Genomic DNA, 20,778 nt, shown 5'->3' on the forward strand with positions numbered 1-20,778 from the left:
ACCTTTGCAAGCCGCTTTCCCCCAGATCTCCTGGATCAAGGGACACCTATCATTCAGATTATGACCCTTCCTTCTCGCCTGGATCGGATGAGGATGAAGAGTCCCGTACCTGTATCCCCTCGCCAGAGGACATTGTTGGGGACTCTAAGCCTCTTTCCCCTGCTGGGGATATCCGCTCTTACGCTGAGCAGTTAATACGTATGGCGAAAACCCTTAACATTGAGTTTAAACCGGAAGATTCCGGTACTATTGAGGATGTGATGGATATCCTTCACAACCCAGATGTAGGCCCTGCGGTTTTTCCTATACTTAAGAGTATCCTAGAGATTCTCCACGCTAACTGGGCTAAGCCCGCTTCAGCTCCTTCTTCCACCAAGCGTATAGAAAATCTGTATAAAATCCGTAAAGAAAGCAGAGAGTTTCTCTACCAACATCCCCCTCCTAACTCGGTTATTGTAGAGGCACTACCTGGCAAGTACAGGTCAGGTGCGCACTCCTCCCCAAGTGATGCAGAGGGCCGCAAATTAGATACCCTCGCCAGAAAAGTTTATTCGTCTACTGCTGTTAGCGTCCGAATATCTAATTTCTTTGCCATGATGGCAAGATATCAATACACCCTCTGGGATCACATATCCCCACAGATTGCTATCCTTCCAGACGACCAATGTCCCTCAGTGATAGCTATTCAATCCGAGGGCATGTCCCTAGCGAGGCAGCAGTTAACGGCTGCTCGCCACGTGGCGGATTCATCCAGTAAGGCCATAGCTTCCGCCATTGTGATTCACAGGCATGCTTGACTGCGTCAGTCTGCACTTCCCCACGACACTAAGGCCCGTATTGAGGACCTTCCCTTTGAGGGGACGTTGTTGTTTAGCGACCAAACTGACACCTTTTTGGATCGCTTGAAGAAAAATAAAACAAATGCGAGGTCCTTAGGGATTACCCATCAGGCTCCTGCCACTAAGCGGTGTTACTTCGGCCGTCAGGCTAGTCAGCCCAGCCATCCTTATCGTTTTTAGGGTTCCTTCCAACAGCCCTCATTCTGGCCATTCTTTCCCCGCCCTTATCAGGATAGGAAATTTCCCAAATCCAGAACCCATAAGGGTCAACAAGGGTCGCCTGGTAGTTTTAGCAAACCAAAACAGGCATGACTAGACGTGTCCGCTTGTTTTCTTGACCGCCTGTCGGCTTTCTTTCACGCCTGGTCTTCAATCACTACCGATGTTTGGGTTCTTCAAATAATAAAAGTTGGTTACTTTATTGAATTTGACATGTTACCTTCCTATAGGCCCATGGGTCACTCCTCGTCACCTGCCCCTGATCTACTGGTGAAAGAGGTTTATACTCTCCTGTCTAAGGGAGCCATTTCGGAGGTCTCGCCCTCAGAACAGAATCATGGGTTTTACTCCCACTTTTTTCTGGTAGATAAAAAGGGCAGAGGGAAACGCCCTATCCTGGATCTCCAGGACCTCAACGTATTTGTTAAGACCAGGAAGTTCCGAATGCTTACTCTTCCAGAGGTTCTTCCCCTCTTAGATAGTCACATGTGGTTTGCGGTGCTAGACCTCCGCGATGCTTACTTTCACATAGCGATTAACGAGGAGTGTCGCCAATTCTTAAGGTTTAGATGTGAAGATAAGTGTTACCAATACAATGTGTTACCATTTGGGCTCTCAATGGCCCCCAGAACCTTTACAAAGTGCCTTGCTGTTGTGGTGGCTCACCTTGTCCTTAAGGGATGCGTGATATTTCCTTACCTTGATGACTGGTTGGTGGTGGCCCATTCACAATCAGAATTGTCCACGCAGGTGGATTTAATTCTCTCCATCCTCGATGAATTGGGTCTTTTAGTTAATTTTGAGAAGTCCAAGTTGATTCCTGCCCAAATCCAAACATTCGTTGGAGCGCGTTTAGACGCTTGGTTGGCCAGAGCCTTCCTCCCCTTACAAAGAGTCTGTGCCATTAGGAGAATGGTGACCAGATTTACAAAGAAAAGGTTTCAGACGGCCCACAATATACAGAAGCTGTTAGGCCTCATGGCTTCCACCACGGCTGTGGTGGAATTCGCCAGGCTTCGTATGCGCCCACTCCAAAACTGGTTCCTTCGGGTGTTCAGGCTCAATGTTGATCCCCAATACAAACGCCTGTTCATCCCCAGATATGTAATCTCTTCCCTACAGTGGTAGGTTCATGATGCCAACACCTTGGCAGGTGTTCCTTTTCACAAACCATCTCCTAACAGATTCCTGTTCACTGATTCTTCCCTCTCGGGATGGGGAGCCCACTGTGGTAACCTGACCTCCCAGGGTGTGTGGTCTCATTCAGAATCTAGGTTACACATTAATCTGCTTGAACTCCGTGCCATCTGTCTCGCTCTGTCTTCGTTTGCAGGACACCTGGACGGACGGCACATTCAGATCGCCACAGACAGCTCCACCGCCCTGTATTACTTAAACAAACAGGGCAGCACAGGGTCCGTTTCGCTCTCCAAGGAGGCCAGCGACATTTGGGAGTGGGCCATAAATTACGATGCCACTCTCGTGGCGATTCATATCGCAGGCAAGAGCAACATGTTTGCAGACGCTCTGAGTCGCCTTCCCAACCAAGCACACGGCATCGTCCTGGGCAGCGATTGCCTCAACCAATTGTTCCGGCAGTGGGGTTACCCCCAGGTGGACCTGTTTGCCACGCACCTCAATGCAGTGTGTCCCACGTTCTACTCGAGGGCGGGAGCCAGCCCGGGCTCAATGGGGGATGCCTTTCAGATACCCTGGAACGGGACCCTCTTTTATCTCTTTCCCCCATTCCCTCTACTTCAAAAGGTCATTGCCAAGGTGATCCAAGACAGGACAGATGCCATCCTTGTCACTCCTTTTTGGCCCAGGAGGTCTTGGTTCGCAGTGCTCATGTCACTTGTGCAGGGGAACTACAGTCTTCTCCTGAAAGATCCCTCCCACTCCCCTCCCGAGCTTCAACTCGCAGCCTGGAGGGTGCTACCCCAGGGCAGTGGTCCGATAGGGTCGCTAGGGTCCTCCTTCACTCGTTAAAGACTTCCACGCGGTGCTCCTATGATGCAAAGTGGAAACGTTTTTCCGATTGGGCTACAGGCGAAAATGTTTCACCAATTACCTGCCCACTGTCTGTTGTGTTTGAATATTTGTTATTCCTTAAAGATGAGGGTTTATCTAATTCCTCCATTAAAGTTTATGTGGCCGCAAAGCAGCTTTCCACCCGGATATTGATTCCTTTTCCGTTTTTTTCTCATCCCCTCTCCAAAAAGTTTTTAAGAGGCCTTACTAATTTGTATCCTCCCGTCGCTCCGCCAGTTCCTCAGTGGAGTCTCTCTTTACTACTTTCTCAACTGATGAGACCTCCTTTTGAGCCATTGGCTACCTGCGAATTGGCTCTGCTCTCGTTTAAAGTGGCATTTCTGGTCACAATTACCTCAGCACGGAGGGTGAGCGACTTATCAGCACTCTCACACTCCCCTCCTTATACTAGGTTCCATTCGGATGGGGTGGTCCTCAGGCCAAAAATTTCCTTTTTGCCCAAGGTAGTTTCAGCATTCCACCTATCACAGGACATCGTCCTTCCGGTTTTCTTCCCTCACCCATCCTCCGATGCTGATAGGGCATTACATTCCCTCGATGTCAGGAGAGCCCTCCTTTTTTATATTCAAAGGTCTCAGTCCTTTCGTAAGGATGATAACCTTTTTGTTTGCTTCGGGGAAAGCTGTAGAGGTCATCGTGCTTCTCCTCAGACTCTCTCGAGGTAGATCACATCTACCATCAAACTCGCCTACGATCTTGCTCATCAAGAGTGCCCTCCTATGATCAAGGCACATTCTACCAGGGTGTATGCGGCTTCTATAGCCTTTTCGTCGAAGATAGATCTCCGGGACATCTGCAAAGCTGCCACCTGGTCTACTCCCTCCACGTTTATGAAACACTACGCTGTGGATGTGGACTCAGCGAGAGATGCAGCTGTAGGACGTGCCATGCTGCAGTCCTTATTCCGGTGACTGTCCCACACCCACCGTTCTGGTAAGCGAGCTCGCTATTCTCCCAATGTGGGACTGCATAGAAGCCATTCAGATGAAAAACAGAGTTTCACTTACCTGTAACTGTTGTTCATCTGATGGTTCTTCTATGCAGTAACACATTCCCTCCCTCCTTCCCCGCTGTGGGACCGTTCCGCTAATCTAAGTGGTTGGTTCCGTGGCAGCAGGTTGGAGAACTGGAGGGAAGAGTGCTCCCTCCTCCTTGGGTCATGTGACCGAGGGGCGGGGAGATTGCATGCCCCAAGGGGAGGGGGAGCACTCTCTTTAGAATTTGCTAGAAGCTGACAAATCTTATCCGTGGCTGGCCTGCGCAGTCCCAATGTGTTACTGCATAGAAGAATCATCAGATGAACAACAGTTACAGGTAAGTGAAACTCTGTTTTTAATCATTGTAGTACACTGAACTTACCATGAGTCTGGAGGTTCAATATATGTCAATAATCAATAGTAAACCATAGCACTGCATTGCTGTTTCGTTAGAATTATGTAAACCTATACAGTTAGTTGCCTGTGAAAACACAGGTTCAACTGTATTTTTCATCATTATGCCTGCTCCGAAGCACAGAGATGTCTGGCACCTGATTTAACTCATCACTTTCGGAGCATCTTAACTGTGTTTCCCACTCCAGTGGATCCTAATTATGTTTACTTATTTATTAAAAGAAAATAACCCACAGGATCAGTTTCCCCCCAAAAAAAACCAAAAATATTTTATGAAGTATCAAAAGCGCTATATAAGTAAGGTTGTGTGTATTAATATTTCTGTTATGGGAGGGTAGGCATCCTGTAAAGATGGTGACACTTCAAGGAGGCGGGGTTTCCAGAAGATTGTGGAATCTCTGCTGGGAGGAGCCTTTTTAAAACAAAATTTGCACTGCAAGTAAATATTCAGGGGCCTTCCTTCTTTCATTCCCTTTACTAGTTAGACTAGCTGGCTGAAGCTGGAAAGGTGGTGTATTTGAGTCGTGCCTTGCCCCTAGGCCATAGGCATAATCTCCCATCCACCCATCCTTCAGTGCCACTTCCCTGGGGCACCCTCCTCAGACTGGCTTTCCTCCTGCAGCTTCTTTAGGTGGTGGGGGCTTCTCCCTCCTTGGCCAGACTCCTGCAGCCATGCCAGGTAGCATGAACCGAGCTTGGTGAGCTCTGAGAGGCTGCTTGGCACTGCCACTCTGGAGGCAGGTCCGACTGCTGGTGTGGCTGGGGGAAGCCCTTGACTTCCTGCCCACTAGTTGTAGTCAAGTTGCAATCGCCTCTTGGTGGGAGGCAACCTTTGGCCCAGCAAATGACAGTCCGTTTTGGGTCACTTTCAGCATGCCGCTGCTCCTCATCTCCAGTGTCCTTCAGGCCCCGGCTGCTGTGCTCAGGGGGCCCAAACGCCCCCAGGTCAGATGAGTTCCCTCTCCCTCTGCTGTGGAGGAGCACTCCTCCCACTGAGGTTTCTCCGAAGAGATTGTGCGGGGGTGGGGGGCATAAAAAAAGAAGAAGAGGTGCTATGATTCCTGCTCCAGTTTGGATTTGGAAGCATTACGGGGAAAGAGAGTACCAAGCCCAGAAGAGGCAAAGCTGTAAGACGCATGATTTGTAAACAGGTTGTCTGCTATGGTTATAGCATAACTCCTGTTCCTCACTAGGAATCAACTAGCCCATCTAACCGAGCTTGAACAGGAGCTCCGATTCCGTGCATGATAGACTTGGCTAAGTTAAAGGTATACCTAGCACACAGGAGATACTTGCTATCAGCAAATAGTATGGAACCACTGCAAGTGTCACTTGTGAATGTTCTGTTGGCAGCACTGATTTTGAAAGCCATTCTTCTAAAGGGTGTGCTTCTATCTGACCATAGAAAGGTCAAATGAGGCCATGCCATGTTAAAGCCTCTATATTGGACTCTCCAGTTAATTTGCTCTGCACAACAGGAGTTCTGTCCTTTGGGCAAGAGAGATCCTGTTTTGGAAAGCCATCAGAATTATTATTCCATGTTAGAAAACAAATTAAGAAGCCTGTGACAGACTTGGGTCTTTGACTGTATACTGTTCTCTGCAAAGGCAAATGTCTGCTGTTATGGTTGGATGCAATTTGTAACAGTGTTTGAGTGCAGATGGCAATGCCACATCTAATCTCACTGCAGGGTTTAATTGAAGCAAAAGAGAAGCAGGAATCTATGCTTTTCACCTCTGGAAGTGAGGCTAATAGTAACAGTGATAGTCCCTTCTGTTCTTCCAGTGTTCCATTACACTGATACAAGAGGTGAGGCATGCAATAACCTTGAACCCCTGTCAATCTCCTAGAGCCTGAGGGCTGAGGGTCAGACCAGGTCTCTTAGCCTTCACTCAACAGATACAGTAAGTCAGCATATGCTTGTCTGTCACTTCCCATTTCCATATAAGGAAAGGGAGTAGGCAAGGTTCACACATGATCACAACAGGCCCAATCTGCCAATTTTCAGTCAAATCTTCAGGATTTTATTTGGTTCTGCCTCACTGCTTGGAAGCTGGAACCGTGCGATTTGAAGGGCATCGGCTATGATGATGCAATTGTTGAAGTGTTGCTGACTTTGCTTGAAGTTTCCATCATCAGAAATAAGTCAGATTGGACATGCAGAAGGCAGTCAGTAGTTCCAGTTAGGGTGTGCCTCCGTTACCTACCATGTGGTTTTTGTTTGTTTTAATTTTGCCTCGGAGGTTGTGCTGTGGTCCGGTTCTTTCTGGCAGTTAAAAGGAGAATATCTGACTCAGGAGCCCTCAAGTGCAGATCCATTTTTGTCTAAAATTTATTTGGTATTCCATAAGGAAGTAAGTCTTTCCTATCATAATTCTTCTTTCCTAAAAGAAAAGGAATGGCATTTGTAAGGGGTACCAAAAATGTATCTATATAAAATGTGACATATTAGGTTCTTCAGTAAGAGGATAAGTGGATTAAATTTTGTTAGTGTATTAGTCTCAGCATTCCACACCTGGAGAGAACTTTGTTCATATTATGTCCAGGTCGTGGTGGCAGAAACAACCACATCTGTAGCATTTAGTACCAGTATCTCACTGTGTGTGTGTAAAGTGCCGTCAAGTCGCAGCTGACTTATGGCGACCCCTTTTTGGGGTTTTCATGGCAAGAGACTAACAGAGGTGGTTTGCCAGTGCCTTCCTCTGCACAGCAACCCCGGTATTCCTTGGTGGTCTCCCATCCAAATACTAACCAGGGTTGACCCTGCTTAGCTTCTGAGATCTGACGAGATCAGGCTAGCCTGGGCCATCCAGGTCAGGGCAGTATCTCACTAGCCAGTATTAATAAGGCTCTTCTACAGAGGGCTCCAACCTTCTTTATCGGACTCTGTGGGGTTGCCTTCACTTCCGCTGCAGCATCATTTGGAGGAAGGGGTCTTAAAGCAAGTGATGCCAAGCTCAGCGGTCCCCACCTAGAGGGCACAGGCACTGCAGCTGAACGTTCCATCTTTACTGGATGTCATCCTCCCATGACCAAGAAAGAAACGTGTGTACCTGCGAGGGTTCTCTCTGGTCATGGAGAAGACGACCTCCTGGCCCTCCCTTACCTGGGCCTCAGCTTCACCCTAGAAAAGGCTGGGCGTCGCTTTGTAGTTAGAGTAGTTGGAACCAGGGGCTGACCCTCTGTCCTGTCCTCCCACTTCTGTTTAAAGGTGCTTCAACTTAAAGAGCACTTTGCTTCTAAGGTTAACTTACTCTGTTAGTTGAGTATATTCTTTGCCCATTGGAGTCTCCGGTAGGGGAGTTGCCCTCCTGTTCGGAGTCTCCTGAGAGGGTCTTCCTCCAAATGGAGGCTCCAACAGCCTCCGGAAGTCTTACCTCTCTGAAGTGCCTGGGAAGAGTCACCCATCTTTACAGGATGTCATGCTCTCCATGGTCAGAAAGAATTGTCACGGGTAAGTTCAACACATTTTTTTCTTTGTTCCCCCAGGGGATCGGAAGCCATTATTCCTAATATATTTTTCTTCCTGGTCCTATTGTCTTACGAGCGCTACCACTCCAAACAGATAATTGGAATTCCTAAAATTATCCAACTCTGTGATGGGATAATGGCGAGTGGAAGGAAAGCTGTCACTCATGGTAATGAAAAGGAATAAGTAGTCAACACTTGTTATAAATGTTAACTTTTTATAGAACCTTAGTGCTGTTAATTCTGGGGATTAGAGCTGAAAATCAAATGTATAAGAACTGAAACGTTTTCTCTAAGAGAGTCTGAAATAATTTTACTGTATTTGACATGCAAGAGCCAAATGTGGGTTTCTTTGGAAGGCAGTCTTGACAAGGAATGAAGAACAGGAAAGTTTCAAAAGCCTTACAATTATTATCTTGGGTTGTTTTTTTTTTTTTTCACTTTCATTGAAACCCTCCCTGTTCCTCTTCGTTAATATTGGGTTTCTTCCCTATGTTAATTTTTGCTGAGGGGAATTTTGCAAGATTCAGTACAATTTGCTGGTATTTTCCAAGGAATTGTTCTTTGTTGTGTCGAAAGTTTGACTTTTAAATCTGTATAGTCTGATTGTTACTCCATCTGTCTTCTAGTGGCTTGGTTAAGATTTAATAATGACCTGTTTTGCTGGTGAACCCATATCCTGGCAAAAGTTGGCAGTTTTTATGTCTTGTGATGGAAATTTCCACTTTGTAGAAAGCATTGCGGCTTGTGTTGTTATTTTGTGTTGTTGTTTTCAGTTAGCCAGAATACAAATGTTGATCTAGTCAGTAGTTCCAGATTGCCATAGTCCTTTAACGACATTCAGGCACAACGTTTAATATATCTGACTGTGCTAATCGCAATGAAGATAGTGCCTGTTCCCCCACATTTGTTAACTGTCTTCTAAGTTCTTTACTGCTCCTACATTAGAAGACAAATCATACAGTGCTATATAGAACATTTGTAGAACATTCGCATGTCCTGAGCATCTGTATTTTAGTGGGAGGGGCCAGCATTCTGTGGAATGAACCTGGGTTATATTATAATGAACTGGAGAACAAGAGAGATGTTGCATATAGATATAATATATGCAGCAGAAAATCTATGGGTATAGGATTAGAGAGTTGCATGCTGATAGAAAATTAATAATAACATGTAAAAACTCTCTTTTTTAAAAAGCAATTCCAGCTCTGCAGCCCATCGTTCACGATCTCTTTATACTAAGAGGAACAAACAAAGCTGATGCTGGTAAAGAACTGGAAACGCAAAAGGAGGTGGTTGTTTCGATGCTGTTGAGGCTTATACAGTACCATCAGGTAAATTTCATAACAAAGTTTGGGGGGCTTCCCAGTACATTTATTGTTATTTAGATTATCTTGGTCTGAGTTCTTGAATTTAACACTTTCTTCAAAACATTCACCCTGTCTCTCCAGAAGCTTGAAGTAGTCAACAGCAAAGCTAACGTGAAGATAGTTTTCGTTGTTTTAAAGGAAGCTTTCTTGGTTGCTGTGATTTTTAACCATGGTGCAGTTGGCTAAGTTGGTCTCTAGTGAGCCTTGTGCTGCTGGTGGGTTTTAAACATTTAAATAAGTGTCCTGATGTGCAATATTGTTTGAAATAAGTCTGCATTGTAAAATATGACCTGAATCTCTAGAGGCCCAACGCATAATATATTTCCATTTGGTTTTTTATTCTTAATGGAGTCATTCATCCCTAGCTGACATACAAGAATCACAGGAAAGCTGCCAAAAACAGAACTTCTGTGGAGAGCTCTCTCTCCTCATTTTGTTGTGTTCTCCTGAAGGACAGAGGGGGTCTCCATCGTCAGAAAAATGGCTCCTTCTGGTCACTGGCAGAGTTGTCCTCTTACATCCTCTGACCCTGGGAAAGGCCTTCCTTGTTGGAGTTTGCCAGAGGTTCTTGGGGGCTCCATCATCTGACTCGTTTTGCCTCTTGTTGGTGGCAGCACCTTCTTCTTTCCTTCCTTGTTCTTTTTGTTCCATCCTTTCCCAGCCAGAGATGTTGGACGTGGATTGAGAAAGGAAGAAGGAAATCGAAATTTCTCTCTCTTTTTCCTCCACTCCCAGCCTGGAAAGGAGAAATGATTGGCTGGGGGTGCATTTCATGCTCTCCTCCTTAAGAGGCAGCGTAGTGCCCCCAGACCCCAAAGGGCAATGGAAAGTGCTGGCTGGGCAGGGGTTTTTACAGCAACAATCCCTCTCCTCCGTGCTTTGTGAATGGAAAGAAGGAAGGATAGCCATGGAATTCCCATTCTGAGGAAAAGGTGTAAAGCAACGAGCTGACACTTTTCTTCCTCTTCTGGGAAGGGAGGGGAGAACCCTTTACCCCACCTGTGGGCAGTAAACACCAGCTCTCCCCAAAGAGGGCAGTTGTACTGCTGTGTGTTACGGAGAGGGGAATTCAGCACTGGTGCAGCAAATTCAAGACGAGCAGGAGGTGTGCATTGAAGAGACTGACTTTAGTAATGATGCAAACATGAATGGGGTGTGCTCTAAGGTTTTCATTTACCTTCAGGTTCTTGAGATGTTCATCCTCATACTCCAACAGTGTCACAAGGAGAATGAAGACAAGTGGAAAAGATTGTCTCGACAGATAGCAGACATAATTCTCCCAAAGTTAGCAAAACAACAGGTTAAATTAATAGTTATCTTTATTAATATTATTTGCGTGTGGTTATGTGTGCATGTGCACTATTATATGCTTTGGCGGAGCGTGGCATTGCAGTTCCAAGAGTCCTGTTTCAAAGGGCTTCATATGCATGACGTTTCATATTGATTGACAAGCCAGTGTCCCAATTTTTAGGAGCCTCCAGCATGAGACAGAATAAATATTGCAGATCCCTACATTTTGCCATCAGACATCCTGGATACCCGGACCTTCAGGTGCCTGGGATTTCTTCAGTCTCGGCCATGTGATTTGCAGTAAAGAACATATCGTCATGATGTGCATTTACTTGGGATCATATTAATAAAAAGCAGTTTGTTCCCAGATCTGTAATTCCCAGAATACAATCACATTAGCACTGCGTTACAGCATCTTAGACGCTTGTACCCCAGCACTATCTTTCCATGTATTTAGTTAGGCACTACTAGTATACTGAAACTTAACTGAGCTTCACTGTAATGTGTGAGTTAAGTGCCATCAAGTCGTTTCCATCTCATGGTGACCCTATGAATGAAAGTCCTCCAAAATGTCCTATCCTTGACAGCCTTGCTCAGCTCTTGCAAATTGAGGGTTGTGGTTTCCTTGATAGAGTCAGTCCATCTCTTGTTGTGTCTTCCTCTTTTCCTGCTGCCTTCAGCTTTTCCCAGCATGGTTGTCTTTTCCAGTGACTCTTGTCTTCTCATAATGTGACTAGAGCTTCACTAGTGCTTGAATTATCTGTTCAGTTGCGGGACTGTCAGATTAACAAAATTTGGTAATGCTCAGGTTCTTAAAACATGGCCCATTTACATTTATAGTGTCTCCATAACATTGGATGCATTTAAAGAAAATCTGAATTTTCAGTGAAACTGTATGCTGTGCATCACGGGCAAACGCTGCATTCAGTGCTTTGGCAAAAGGCGGCTGGGGGTGGGGGGGAGTTTCCCCTGGGCCACTCGTGCTGTATGGCAGTTGTGTTAGTTGAAGGCAAAATCAGAGAGGAAGATGCAGGGCAACCGTTTTTGGTTGTTTTCTTACACAGAATGTGAAACTGTGGCTAAGTTTTGGTGATACTTTATCCTCTCTTCCCCCCCTTTTTTTTTGCTGACAGATGCATATAGATTCGCATGAAGCTCTGGGGGTTCTGAACACTTTATTTGAAATACTAGCACCATCCGCCCTCCGTCCAGTGGATATGCTTTTGAGGAGCATGTTTGTCACTCCCAGTACAATGGTAAGCTGTGTGTTTGTTTGGAAAGAGGAGGGTGGCGTTGATGAAGAGTGCCTATAAGTGTAGCCTTGTACATAAAATGTGAAGGGGGGGATGGTCCATCCCCCATCTCCAGTTTATCTAGCGTCCTCCATCCTTTCCCCTTGTCGTCCTCATTTACTGTGCCTTTAGGTTACTTGCAAGAATAGAGTCTGTTGCTGAGTGGGAGGCACCTGTTTTGATTGTCACACCTGCCAGCATATGTGGGTTTTGCTGTTGTCTGAATACTCTCTTCTAGCTCTTGTTTTTCCCCTTCAATAGGTCTCCGTGAGCACCATCCAGTTATGGATATCTGGCATTCTGGCTATTCTTCGGGTTTTGATTTCACAGTCCACAGAAGACATCGTTCTCTCTCGTATTCAGGAGCTGTCTTTTTCACCCTATTTGATCTCATGTGTAACAATTAACAGACTAAGAAATAGTGAAAACATAACTCCAACTGAAGAACAGATTGTGGAAGAGCAACGTAAATATCTTCCTGAGGAGATGTTTTCCAGGTACGTACTGTCTTTTTCTCTTGTATTTCATGGGTAAAGTGGATGAGTAGTGTGTTCATTGTGTGTTGTTAGAATATCTGGAAATGGTAACTGAGATAAGAAAAACAGATGTGTTGGGATTTGAGGTTGCTAATGCATAGTGACCTAACAAAATCTCTCTTGTGGCACAGATAATATATGTCCTAATATATGTCCTTGCCCTTTGTGGCAAGGCTGAGCCTATTCTCTTACTTGCTGAGTGAGCAATAGTAATGCTTTGTAAAGCAAAATCTCCTCTCTCCCCAGGTTCTTGTTACAGCTGGTGGGTATCCTGTTAGAAGATATTACCACCAAGCATTTGAATGTGGATATGAATGAACAGCAGCATACCTTCTATTGCCAAGAGTTGGGCACACTGCTTATGTGTTTAATTCATACCTTCAAATCAGGTATTATTTGTCAGATAATGTTGTTATATAGAATGCGCGGTTTGACTAAAGTATTTTCTCCCCAGAAAACCTCAGCCCTTTCCTTCCTTCTAAGGCCTGTTGCCCATATAAAGGGTTTTAAGGCTCCAGGAATGCGTATTTCTTCCGGCTCCCCAGCCGGTAGACCATGATTCATGGCCATTGTTAATCATAGTTAAAATGAAGCAGATACTACTAAACTCCATTTCAGAACCCATTTCAGGCAACTCAAATGAAGTTTGGGACTATTCGCTAGAGAAAACTATTTGATTTTGCTTTTTCAAAATTATCCTTCTAGTTGTTTCAAAACTCTTCTTTGCAGGGAAGACAGAAGCTTTTCTATTTTAGCTAACAGCAAAGTTCTGCATTTGTTTGACATTGTCAGTGGCAACTGATAAGCACTTCCTAGTTTAGCTTATAAGGCTTGTTGTATAGGGTTATATTTTTAGAAGGATTTTCCTTTCCTACTAGAACAGTTATGGCTATGAAGGAGCTGCTCATCAACTGATGCTTCAGTTGTTCACTGATGCTTGTACATTACTGTCTTGTATATTACTCTCTGTGGCTAGCCATCTTCCCTTTTTCTCTTTTGCTAAAGAGACATTGTTACCAGCCAAACCAAACTGTTAGATTTCAATCCACTTGGAAAGCATACATGTGATTCTCTTGTTTTTATGTTTAATGGTTCTCTGCACTCTACCTTTACAAGTGCCGTGTAAATTTGACCTTGATCTTGTTGAATATAAACCAATGATTACTTTTGTACTCTGGGTGCACCAATTGGGTTGCTTACCTTTTACGGCCAGGTTTGTTTTGCTCCTTACGGTGGGTGATTATTAGAGGGGCTGAGATCACCCTAAGAGCCAAAGAAAGGTGTTCTAAGTGCTTGAAATTCTCAGTGGTGGTGCCATATGCTTTTCAAAGATTTGGGGACCACTAAGTGGGCAAAGAGGGACAGCCATCTGGGAGTATAAGAATTTATGTCTTTAAAGGATTCTGTATGCTCCCAGAGGCGCAGTCCTCCATCACATGAACCATCCCTGAGTTCATGTTAACCTGAGTTGTTAATGGTCAGACATAACAATAATCCCAATCCAAGACAGGGTCAAGACAGGTGGAGCCCACGATTCTGCAGCCTGTCCTTGATTCCCATTAGTTTTACTTCAGCACAAGACCTTCATTCATTGCATATAGAATGTATTTATTTAAAGTATTAATATACCCACCTTTCTCCCGGGCATCCCAGGACCCAAGGCAGGTAACAGCTGGGCAAAAGCAATTGAAACAATTCAACCAAACATGTACACATCAAATCTCATTTATTAACTTTCTGCAAGGTGTCCATGAAATCTTTGCAGCCACAATGTAATATGAGAAAATCCTAGAAATAGGTGTTTAAGATTTAAAAAACTTAATTTACTAAATTTTAAAAAAATTGAAATTGAAACTCTGGTTGGTGGGATTGTCACCTTCTCAGTGCCCTAAACTATCCTATTAGCAGAATCTCCCTTAGAAACAGAATTTTATAATTGTCACTTTTTTTTAAGGAATGTTCAGAAGAATCACTGCAGCAGCCACCAAACTTTTTACAGGAGATGGATCATCTGATGACTTCTATACCCTTGAAAGCTTAAACGATCTTGTGCAGTCCATGATCCCCACACATCCTTCTTTAGTACTCCTGTGGTGTCAAATCTTGCTGCTTGTTAATTACACCAATTGCAGCTGGTGGTCAGAAGTTCATCAGACTCCAAAGTAAGGCTGTTTCTATGATGACAAAAATATTTTCGTTCGTTCCTACCTTGCTCATGTTGTTCTCCAAATTTTCCTGTAGGACTAGTATGCCATTGTCAGAGCTCATTGGTCTGGGTCCAGAGAGCTGCACAGCTGGCTCGTGATCAAGGGACGTTTGGAATTGTGTTTCTCTAACAGCAACACCCACAAGTCACCCACTTTTCTATAAAAGCGAGATTATTTCATAAGTAGTTTGTGATATTCTAGTTATGGGGGTGGGGGTGCCATTCACAGGGGAAGATTAAAAAAATGCCACTGGGATGCTCAAGGCCTTGGGCCATTCCTAAAGATGTTCTTTGGATTCTGGGGATTGTTTTTAACTTTTAGAAAGCCAAGTGGCCATTCTTTGGTTTCTTGTTTTGAGCAAGTTCAGTATATCCTTTGTTGTTGTTTTTGCTTGATATACTCGTACATGCAGTTTCATGACTTTCTTTCCTTACAATTGAAAACTAAAGTAAGAAATGGGGACAAACTCTTCCAGATAATCAGGGTTCTTCTTTAAGGAGGCCAGTAGTGATGAGCTGTCCTTCCTTGTGTGTCACAGTCGGAAAAGTGCAGGGTTTGTTCTGGGTTGCCTTCTCCTTTCTTGCGGGGCGAGCTAAACAGGCTTAATCGAGGCACACCCTAGAACGTGAACCACAATGCTCTGCAATGTGCAGGGCTCCTATGGTGAATTTCCAGGGTTTTCTTGGCAAGCCAGTCAGTTTGGGCCATTCCCTTGAAAGTTGAATGTTTGAAAACCATTTTTGCAAGATGTCTGAATAGGTAATTTTTTTCCAGAACACAAAATTTTTGCATAGAAATCTGGGGGGCGGGATCAGCTTCCTTTTCTGTATCTTTTCAAGTTTCTAGTTATATTACATTTTGAAAATGGCCATTCAGAATCTACAAAAACATAGTCTTGTGGAACCCTAAATACAAACAACTGTTAGTGGTTTATTAAGGAATCTGTTAGTCTATAAGAGCCCACAAGACTCCTTCGTTTTTTTTCTATGGAACTCCTGTTCCTCAAAAACCTTTTTAAAAAATCCAGTGCCCTTAAAAAACCCAGGTGTTCACATTTAGAACTTGTATACAAAGTAAACACCCATGTTAATTTTGAATTGATTCTCCTGAGTGCAGAATGGAAGAAAACAGATTGCCATTTTACAAAAATTCTCAGCAGTAAAACAACCTCTCTTTCAGGAGGCACAGCCTTTCCAGTACTAAGTTGCTCAGCCCTCAGATATCTGAGGGCAATGAAGAACCAGATTCTGAATCAAAACTTGGTATGTGTAATCGAGAGATTGTTCGAAGAGGGGCACTCATTCTTTTTTGTGATTATGTGGTAAGTTTCTAGTGAGTTGTACTCCTGGTAGATCATTTCACCATTTTCCTTTGACCAGCTTTCAAGTTTGAGTATTATTTTTTGCTTTCCCTTAGCTTTTTTGTAAGCTGCCTTGAACCACGAGGAAAGGTGGGATATAAATGTTTTAATAAATAAAGCACTGTTTGGAAGATCCATCTGTCTGGACATTGTGGGCAGCGTTAAACTCTTAGTCTGCCTTCCATTCAAGTGTTGCTGTCTTTAATAAGGCTGTTTCTCTCTGCCTCCCGTGTTTCCTTGTAATGGTCCGGTCTGGCTTCCATTGGAGAAGTTTGTAAGGACAGAGGCAGCAGCCATGCTGCCATTATGGTTTGCCAGGATGTATGTACAAAGCCTTGATTAACTTTTTTTCCTCTTTTCCTTCTGTAGTGCCAAAATCTACATGATTCTGAACATTTGACTTGGTTGATAGTGAATCACGTCCAAGATCTTATCAACCTCTCTCATGAGCCTCCCGTGCAAGACTTCATTAGTGCCATTCACAGGAATGCAGCTGCCAGTGGCCTTTTCATCCAGGCTATTCAGTCACGGTGTGAGAACTTCACAGCTGTAAGCAGTTCAGAGTTCTTCACTAACATGTGTTCTGACTTTATGCCCAATCGATTTGCAGTAAACAGTATGAGATGTTGCCTGCTAAAGGAGAGTAGGGGAATTTTAAGCATTGTGGAAAACGGTTGCTATGTTTGCGGTCCATTTTGGGTCACTCAGCCACTATGAATGCCTCAGGGCTCCTTCCAATGTAGGCAGGTCCCCTGCTGGAGGATGCCGTCCTTCACCAGAGTTTTCCACTCGTACCCCTGTGGCCCCTTCTCTTCCTTGTGATGATACGATCGTCTTTCACCGTCTCTCCCTTTCACTCTCACATGTGCCTCCTTTCTTTACATCTTATCTTTTTGCGATTGTGCATTGTACGTATAGATTCCAGGGGGAGGTGTTTCTTTTGTGCCTGTGGGCAAGGGAAGAGTTGCCAGTGAGTGCTTGTGCATAGATTGGATGTAGGTGAACAGGGGACCTGACTCCTTCAATAATTGAGTGCTGATGGAGCTGTTAAATCCCATAAGATGGCACAGTTAATCTTTTTTTTGGGGGGGGGGATTAAGACCACAGCTGCTGTAGGCCATATGTTTGAGGGGGAGCATGTTTTAAATAGTAGTGAAAGCTTCCATGATCAGTTTGCTGTTTGTCAGGACTGTGGGCCTTTAGGTGGACCCGGGCATCCAACAATCCAAGGCCATCCAGGATGGCTTAAGGACATCTCTCCATCTGGCAGCCCTGCCAGCTGAGTCTTGAAGGGACACAGTCCACTTGAGAACATGTAGAGTGACCTCCAGCACAGTGGCAATGAGGAACCTTTGGCTGAGTGTTTGAGATGTCAGCCCAAGTTCTTGATCACGTAGGGCCATTTCTGTCTTTCTCTGGCAGTAAACTCTTGGAGCTGCCTTGGAAATATCTTTTGTTGAGACAAAGAGCCCTAAAGATCTAAAGTTGCGAATCTGGATGGAACTGCTTTCAAGCAATGAACCTACTCAATTTAGTCAGCATTCAGAAATGGAAAGAAAACAACAGCAACCTCATCCATCTCCCCCCCCCCCCCCCCCACACACACACGCACACTGTCTTGGTTGAAGGATCTGGGATGTGCTTTTGAGTTTGTTAGTATCCTGACTGTTTCATCATATTTTATCAGCTGGGAAAAACTTTGCAATATATGTAAAACATTGTAGCAGTAGAAGATGTTTTCTCAGCATTACTATGGGGTTTATTCAATTTGGGGGGAATTTGGAAATGTATTTCGAAAAACATTTAAAACACTGTTTATTAGCTGTTTTAGAAGAAATCAGCAGCCAATCCTGTTTCAGATTTTTTAAAGAACAACTCTCCAACTGGGGTTGCTATCTAGCAGTTGATTGTGGTGCATGATTAGCAAAATTAAGGACAAAGTTAAGTTCTTGTCAGGAGTCAGGAGTCGTGCGGTCCAGGCAGGCTCTTGACATGAGTTAGGCTCGTTTCTGTTCGAGAGCATCTTTTGGTTTTGTTCTGTTCTTGCGACGATGACTGTTGGGGGGGAGTGGGGGAGGCTGCAGCGCCACACATGAATCTGTCTCAGGCTGGTAGTTAACAGGCAGAGTGAAAGTCCAGAGGCACCTTAAAAGACCCAAGAACATTTATTCAAGCATGAACTTGCTTGAGTCACCTTTGAGAGTGATGAATGGTGAGATCAAGGCTGCAATCCTATGCATAGTTGTAGAGGAGTTAGCCCCACAACAAGGGAGCCTTACTTCTGAGTAAATATGAATATGAGCAGCCCGTTCCTGATTTCCAGTTTGGTGTTGGGCAGATTGGTCCTGGGCACCTTTGAGACAAACCCCATTGGAAAGGCTTTGCTTAGCAGTGCTTCGCTGCCTCTTTTGGGGCTTTCCCAAATCATTTCTCACCAGTTGTAAAACTGCCTGTTGCGGTTGGGGGTTTGTCAAGGGCTAGCTGAAGGAATTTCAGCATTCCACCAAATGTTAAAGATAGTGGCTGTTGCCAGTCCTGCTGTTAACTAGTAGCTGCGGGCCGGGATCTCTTTTTTAAAAAAAAATTATGTTGGCCTTAATTATGATGAGAAATGTGAATTCAGGGGCTCTCTGGTTGGCTTTTATTGTAATCCAGTGTGTGATGTTTGCTGTAGCCTGCCCTGATGATACACTTTTAGCTAGAAGGGCAGGACGTAAATACTTCAAACAAAGAATACACTGAAGTTTTTCTCAACGTTTCCTTTGATGCCTGAGGAGTTCATGTGTGCATGCCCATGTGCATCATGGGCATCAGCCTATAAAGCCAGTAAGGGGAAAGAATTGTTTGCTCGGCGCTAAGGCTTTAGTCTGAAGATGAAAAACTCTAATTTTCTTTTATGTTTCCCCTCTGTTTAGCCAACCACAGTGAAGAAAACCTTGCAGTGCTTAGAAGGGATTCATCTCAGCCAGTCTGGTGCTGTGTTAATGTTGTACATGGACAGGCTTTTGTGCACCCCGTTCCGTGTGGTGGCTCGCATGGTGGACACTCTTGCTTGCCGACGAGTAGAAATGCTTTTAGCTGCAACGCAGCAGGTATAGAAATGTATGCTAATGTTTTAGATACAGAGTGATAGTTTGATATAATAATAGAAGGTAAATTAAAATCTGCATGTCCAACAATTTCTGGGAGTAAGACCATCTCCCATCTGTGTTGGAAGGTTTGATTGAGTTATGGCAGAATTCTGTGTAGTTAAGACCGCTGGCAGAGAAAGTCAGAAATAAAACATTTTAAATAAATTAAATAAAGGCTATTTAAATGCTGTAGTAACTGATGTCAAAACCACCACTATGTGCCAAGGTTTGCCAAGAACCAAGGGTGTCGGACTCTTACCTTACCTTATAATGTGGACTAAAATGTATTCTCATTTTTCATTCAGAAAATTGTTGCAAACCTGTTCTCTTTTTTCTTTTTCTTGCTTTTGTACAGAACAGCATTGCTCAGTTACCACTTGAAGAACTGGATAGGATTCAGGAATACCTTCAAAACAGCGGGCTAGCCCAAAGGTAACATAACGATTGTGCACGTTTGTCATATGATATAGAACAGTGCTTTAAAATGTGACATTTTTTAAAGCTCTTTCCATAAATAGTGGTGAAACAGCTGCTTTATCAGAGAGATGTTCAGTTACAGGAGTTCTTCCTCAGCTTTTAATGGATAAAAAGTGGCCAATCCTCCTTCAGGATCACGCCTGCTGGTTCTGCCAAGGAAGAAAGTAAAAGCTCAGAATCCCAGCAACGTTTCACATAATGTTCAGTTACCACTGATTTCCTCCCAATCCAGCAAATCTGTGTTGCTTTAACTGTGATATTACTAAGCTCTGACTATAAGGGAAAGTTTTAAAGATGGTCACATTTTTAGCATGTTGCTGGTCTCCTGCTGTTCTTATAGACAGCACTAGAACAACATAACGTAACTGTTCGCACAATCAAAAGAGACTGAGGGTGTGAAGTAAGCAAGCAGGGACTGAGTTTCTTGGCCAGATTATCAAGAAACAAATAGGGTATATTCTGTTTCAAGCAGCATTCCAAAGAGGTGGCGCAAACATGGGAATGCAGCAGCCTTTCGCTGTGGACAACCTGGACATTTTTTTATCATACCCTTCTTTGAAGGAGCTCAGGACAGAATATATGGCTCTCCCCTCCTCTGTTTTATTCTCTCTAGCCTCACAGTCCTTTGAAGTGGGTTTGTGAAAAGCACGGGGCTACATCGTGCGCTTCATGGTCGATTAGGGATTTTAACCTGCTTCTCCCCAGCCCTGTCTGGCACTCTGACCACTCTCCCTCCTAGCGTATCTTTATTTCCCTAAGGGAAAGGGGCTGTCAGCAAGCTTTTTAGCTTGTAACTTGGGGGAAATAATGCTTGGGGCAAAGGCTCCCTAGTTTCTTGTGTAGCTTTTTTTGAGAGATTAGGCATCCTGATCAAGAGTTCTGGGGCTGCATTTGAGGCAATTGTTCTTTCTCACACACTGATACAGTAAATGTGGGCTATGTTTACCACAGAGTACCAGGGCTGATGTATATGACTGTTCATCTTCGTGACCTCTGTGCAGTCCCACATGGGTACTGTGCATGTGCATTACCCATGTGTGCCTGCACAGAGGACCACTTGATGAACAACAGTTACAGGTAAATGCAACACTGTTTTCATCTTCGTGGCCTCTGTGCAGTCCCACATGGGGACTGCGCATGCGCAGG

General features: G+C 44.3%; 1 protein-coding gene across 1 annotated transcript in view; it reads left to right on the forward strand.

The window, feature by feature from the left end:
* Positions 1-20,778, forward strand: part of HTT (huntingtin) — a 156,153-nt gene that overhangs the window by 75,910 nt on the left and 59,465 nt on the right. Inside the window, exons 35-45 of the mRNA XM_056855166.1 lie at positions 7,991-8,139; positions 9,167-9,303; positions 10,523-10,639; positions 11,763-11,885; positions 12,183-12,418; positions 12,704-12,846; positions 14,412-14,619; positions 15,844-15,985; positions 16,394-16,573; positions 18,940-19,116; positions 19,511-19,587. Coding sequence (XP_056711144.1) covers positions 7,991-8,139; positions 9,167-9,303; positions 10,523-10,639; positions 11,763-11,885; positions 12,183-12,418; positions 12,704-12,846; positions 14,412-14,619; positions 15,844-15,985; positions 16,394-16,573; positions 18,940-19,116; positions 19,511-19,587 — 1,689 coding nt within the window. The remainder of the gene's footprint in view (positions 1-7,990; positions 8,140-9,166; positions 9,304-10,522; positions 10,640-11,762; positions 11,886-12,182; positions 12,419-12,703; positions 12,847-14,411; positions 14,620-15,843; positions 15,986-16,393; positions 16,574-18,939; positions 19,117-19,510; positions 19,588-20,778) is intronic.

Source organism: Euleptes europaea, chromosome 9, assembly GCF_029931775.1.
Source record: "Euleptes europaea isolate rEulEur1 chromosome 9, rEulEur1.hap1, whole genome shotgun sequence".
NCBI classification, from domain to species: domain Eukaryota; kingdom Metazoa; phylum Chordata; class Lepidosauria; order Squamata; family Sphaerodactylidae; genus Euleptes; species Euleptes europaea.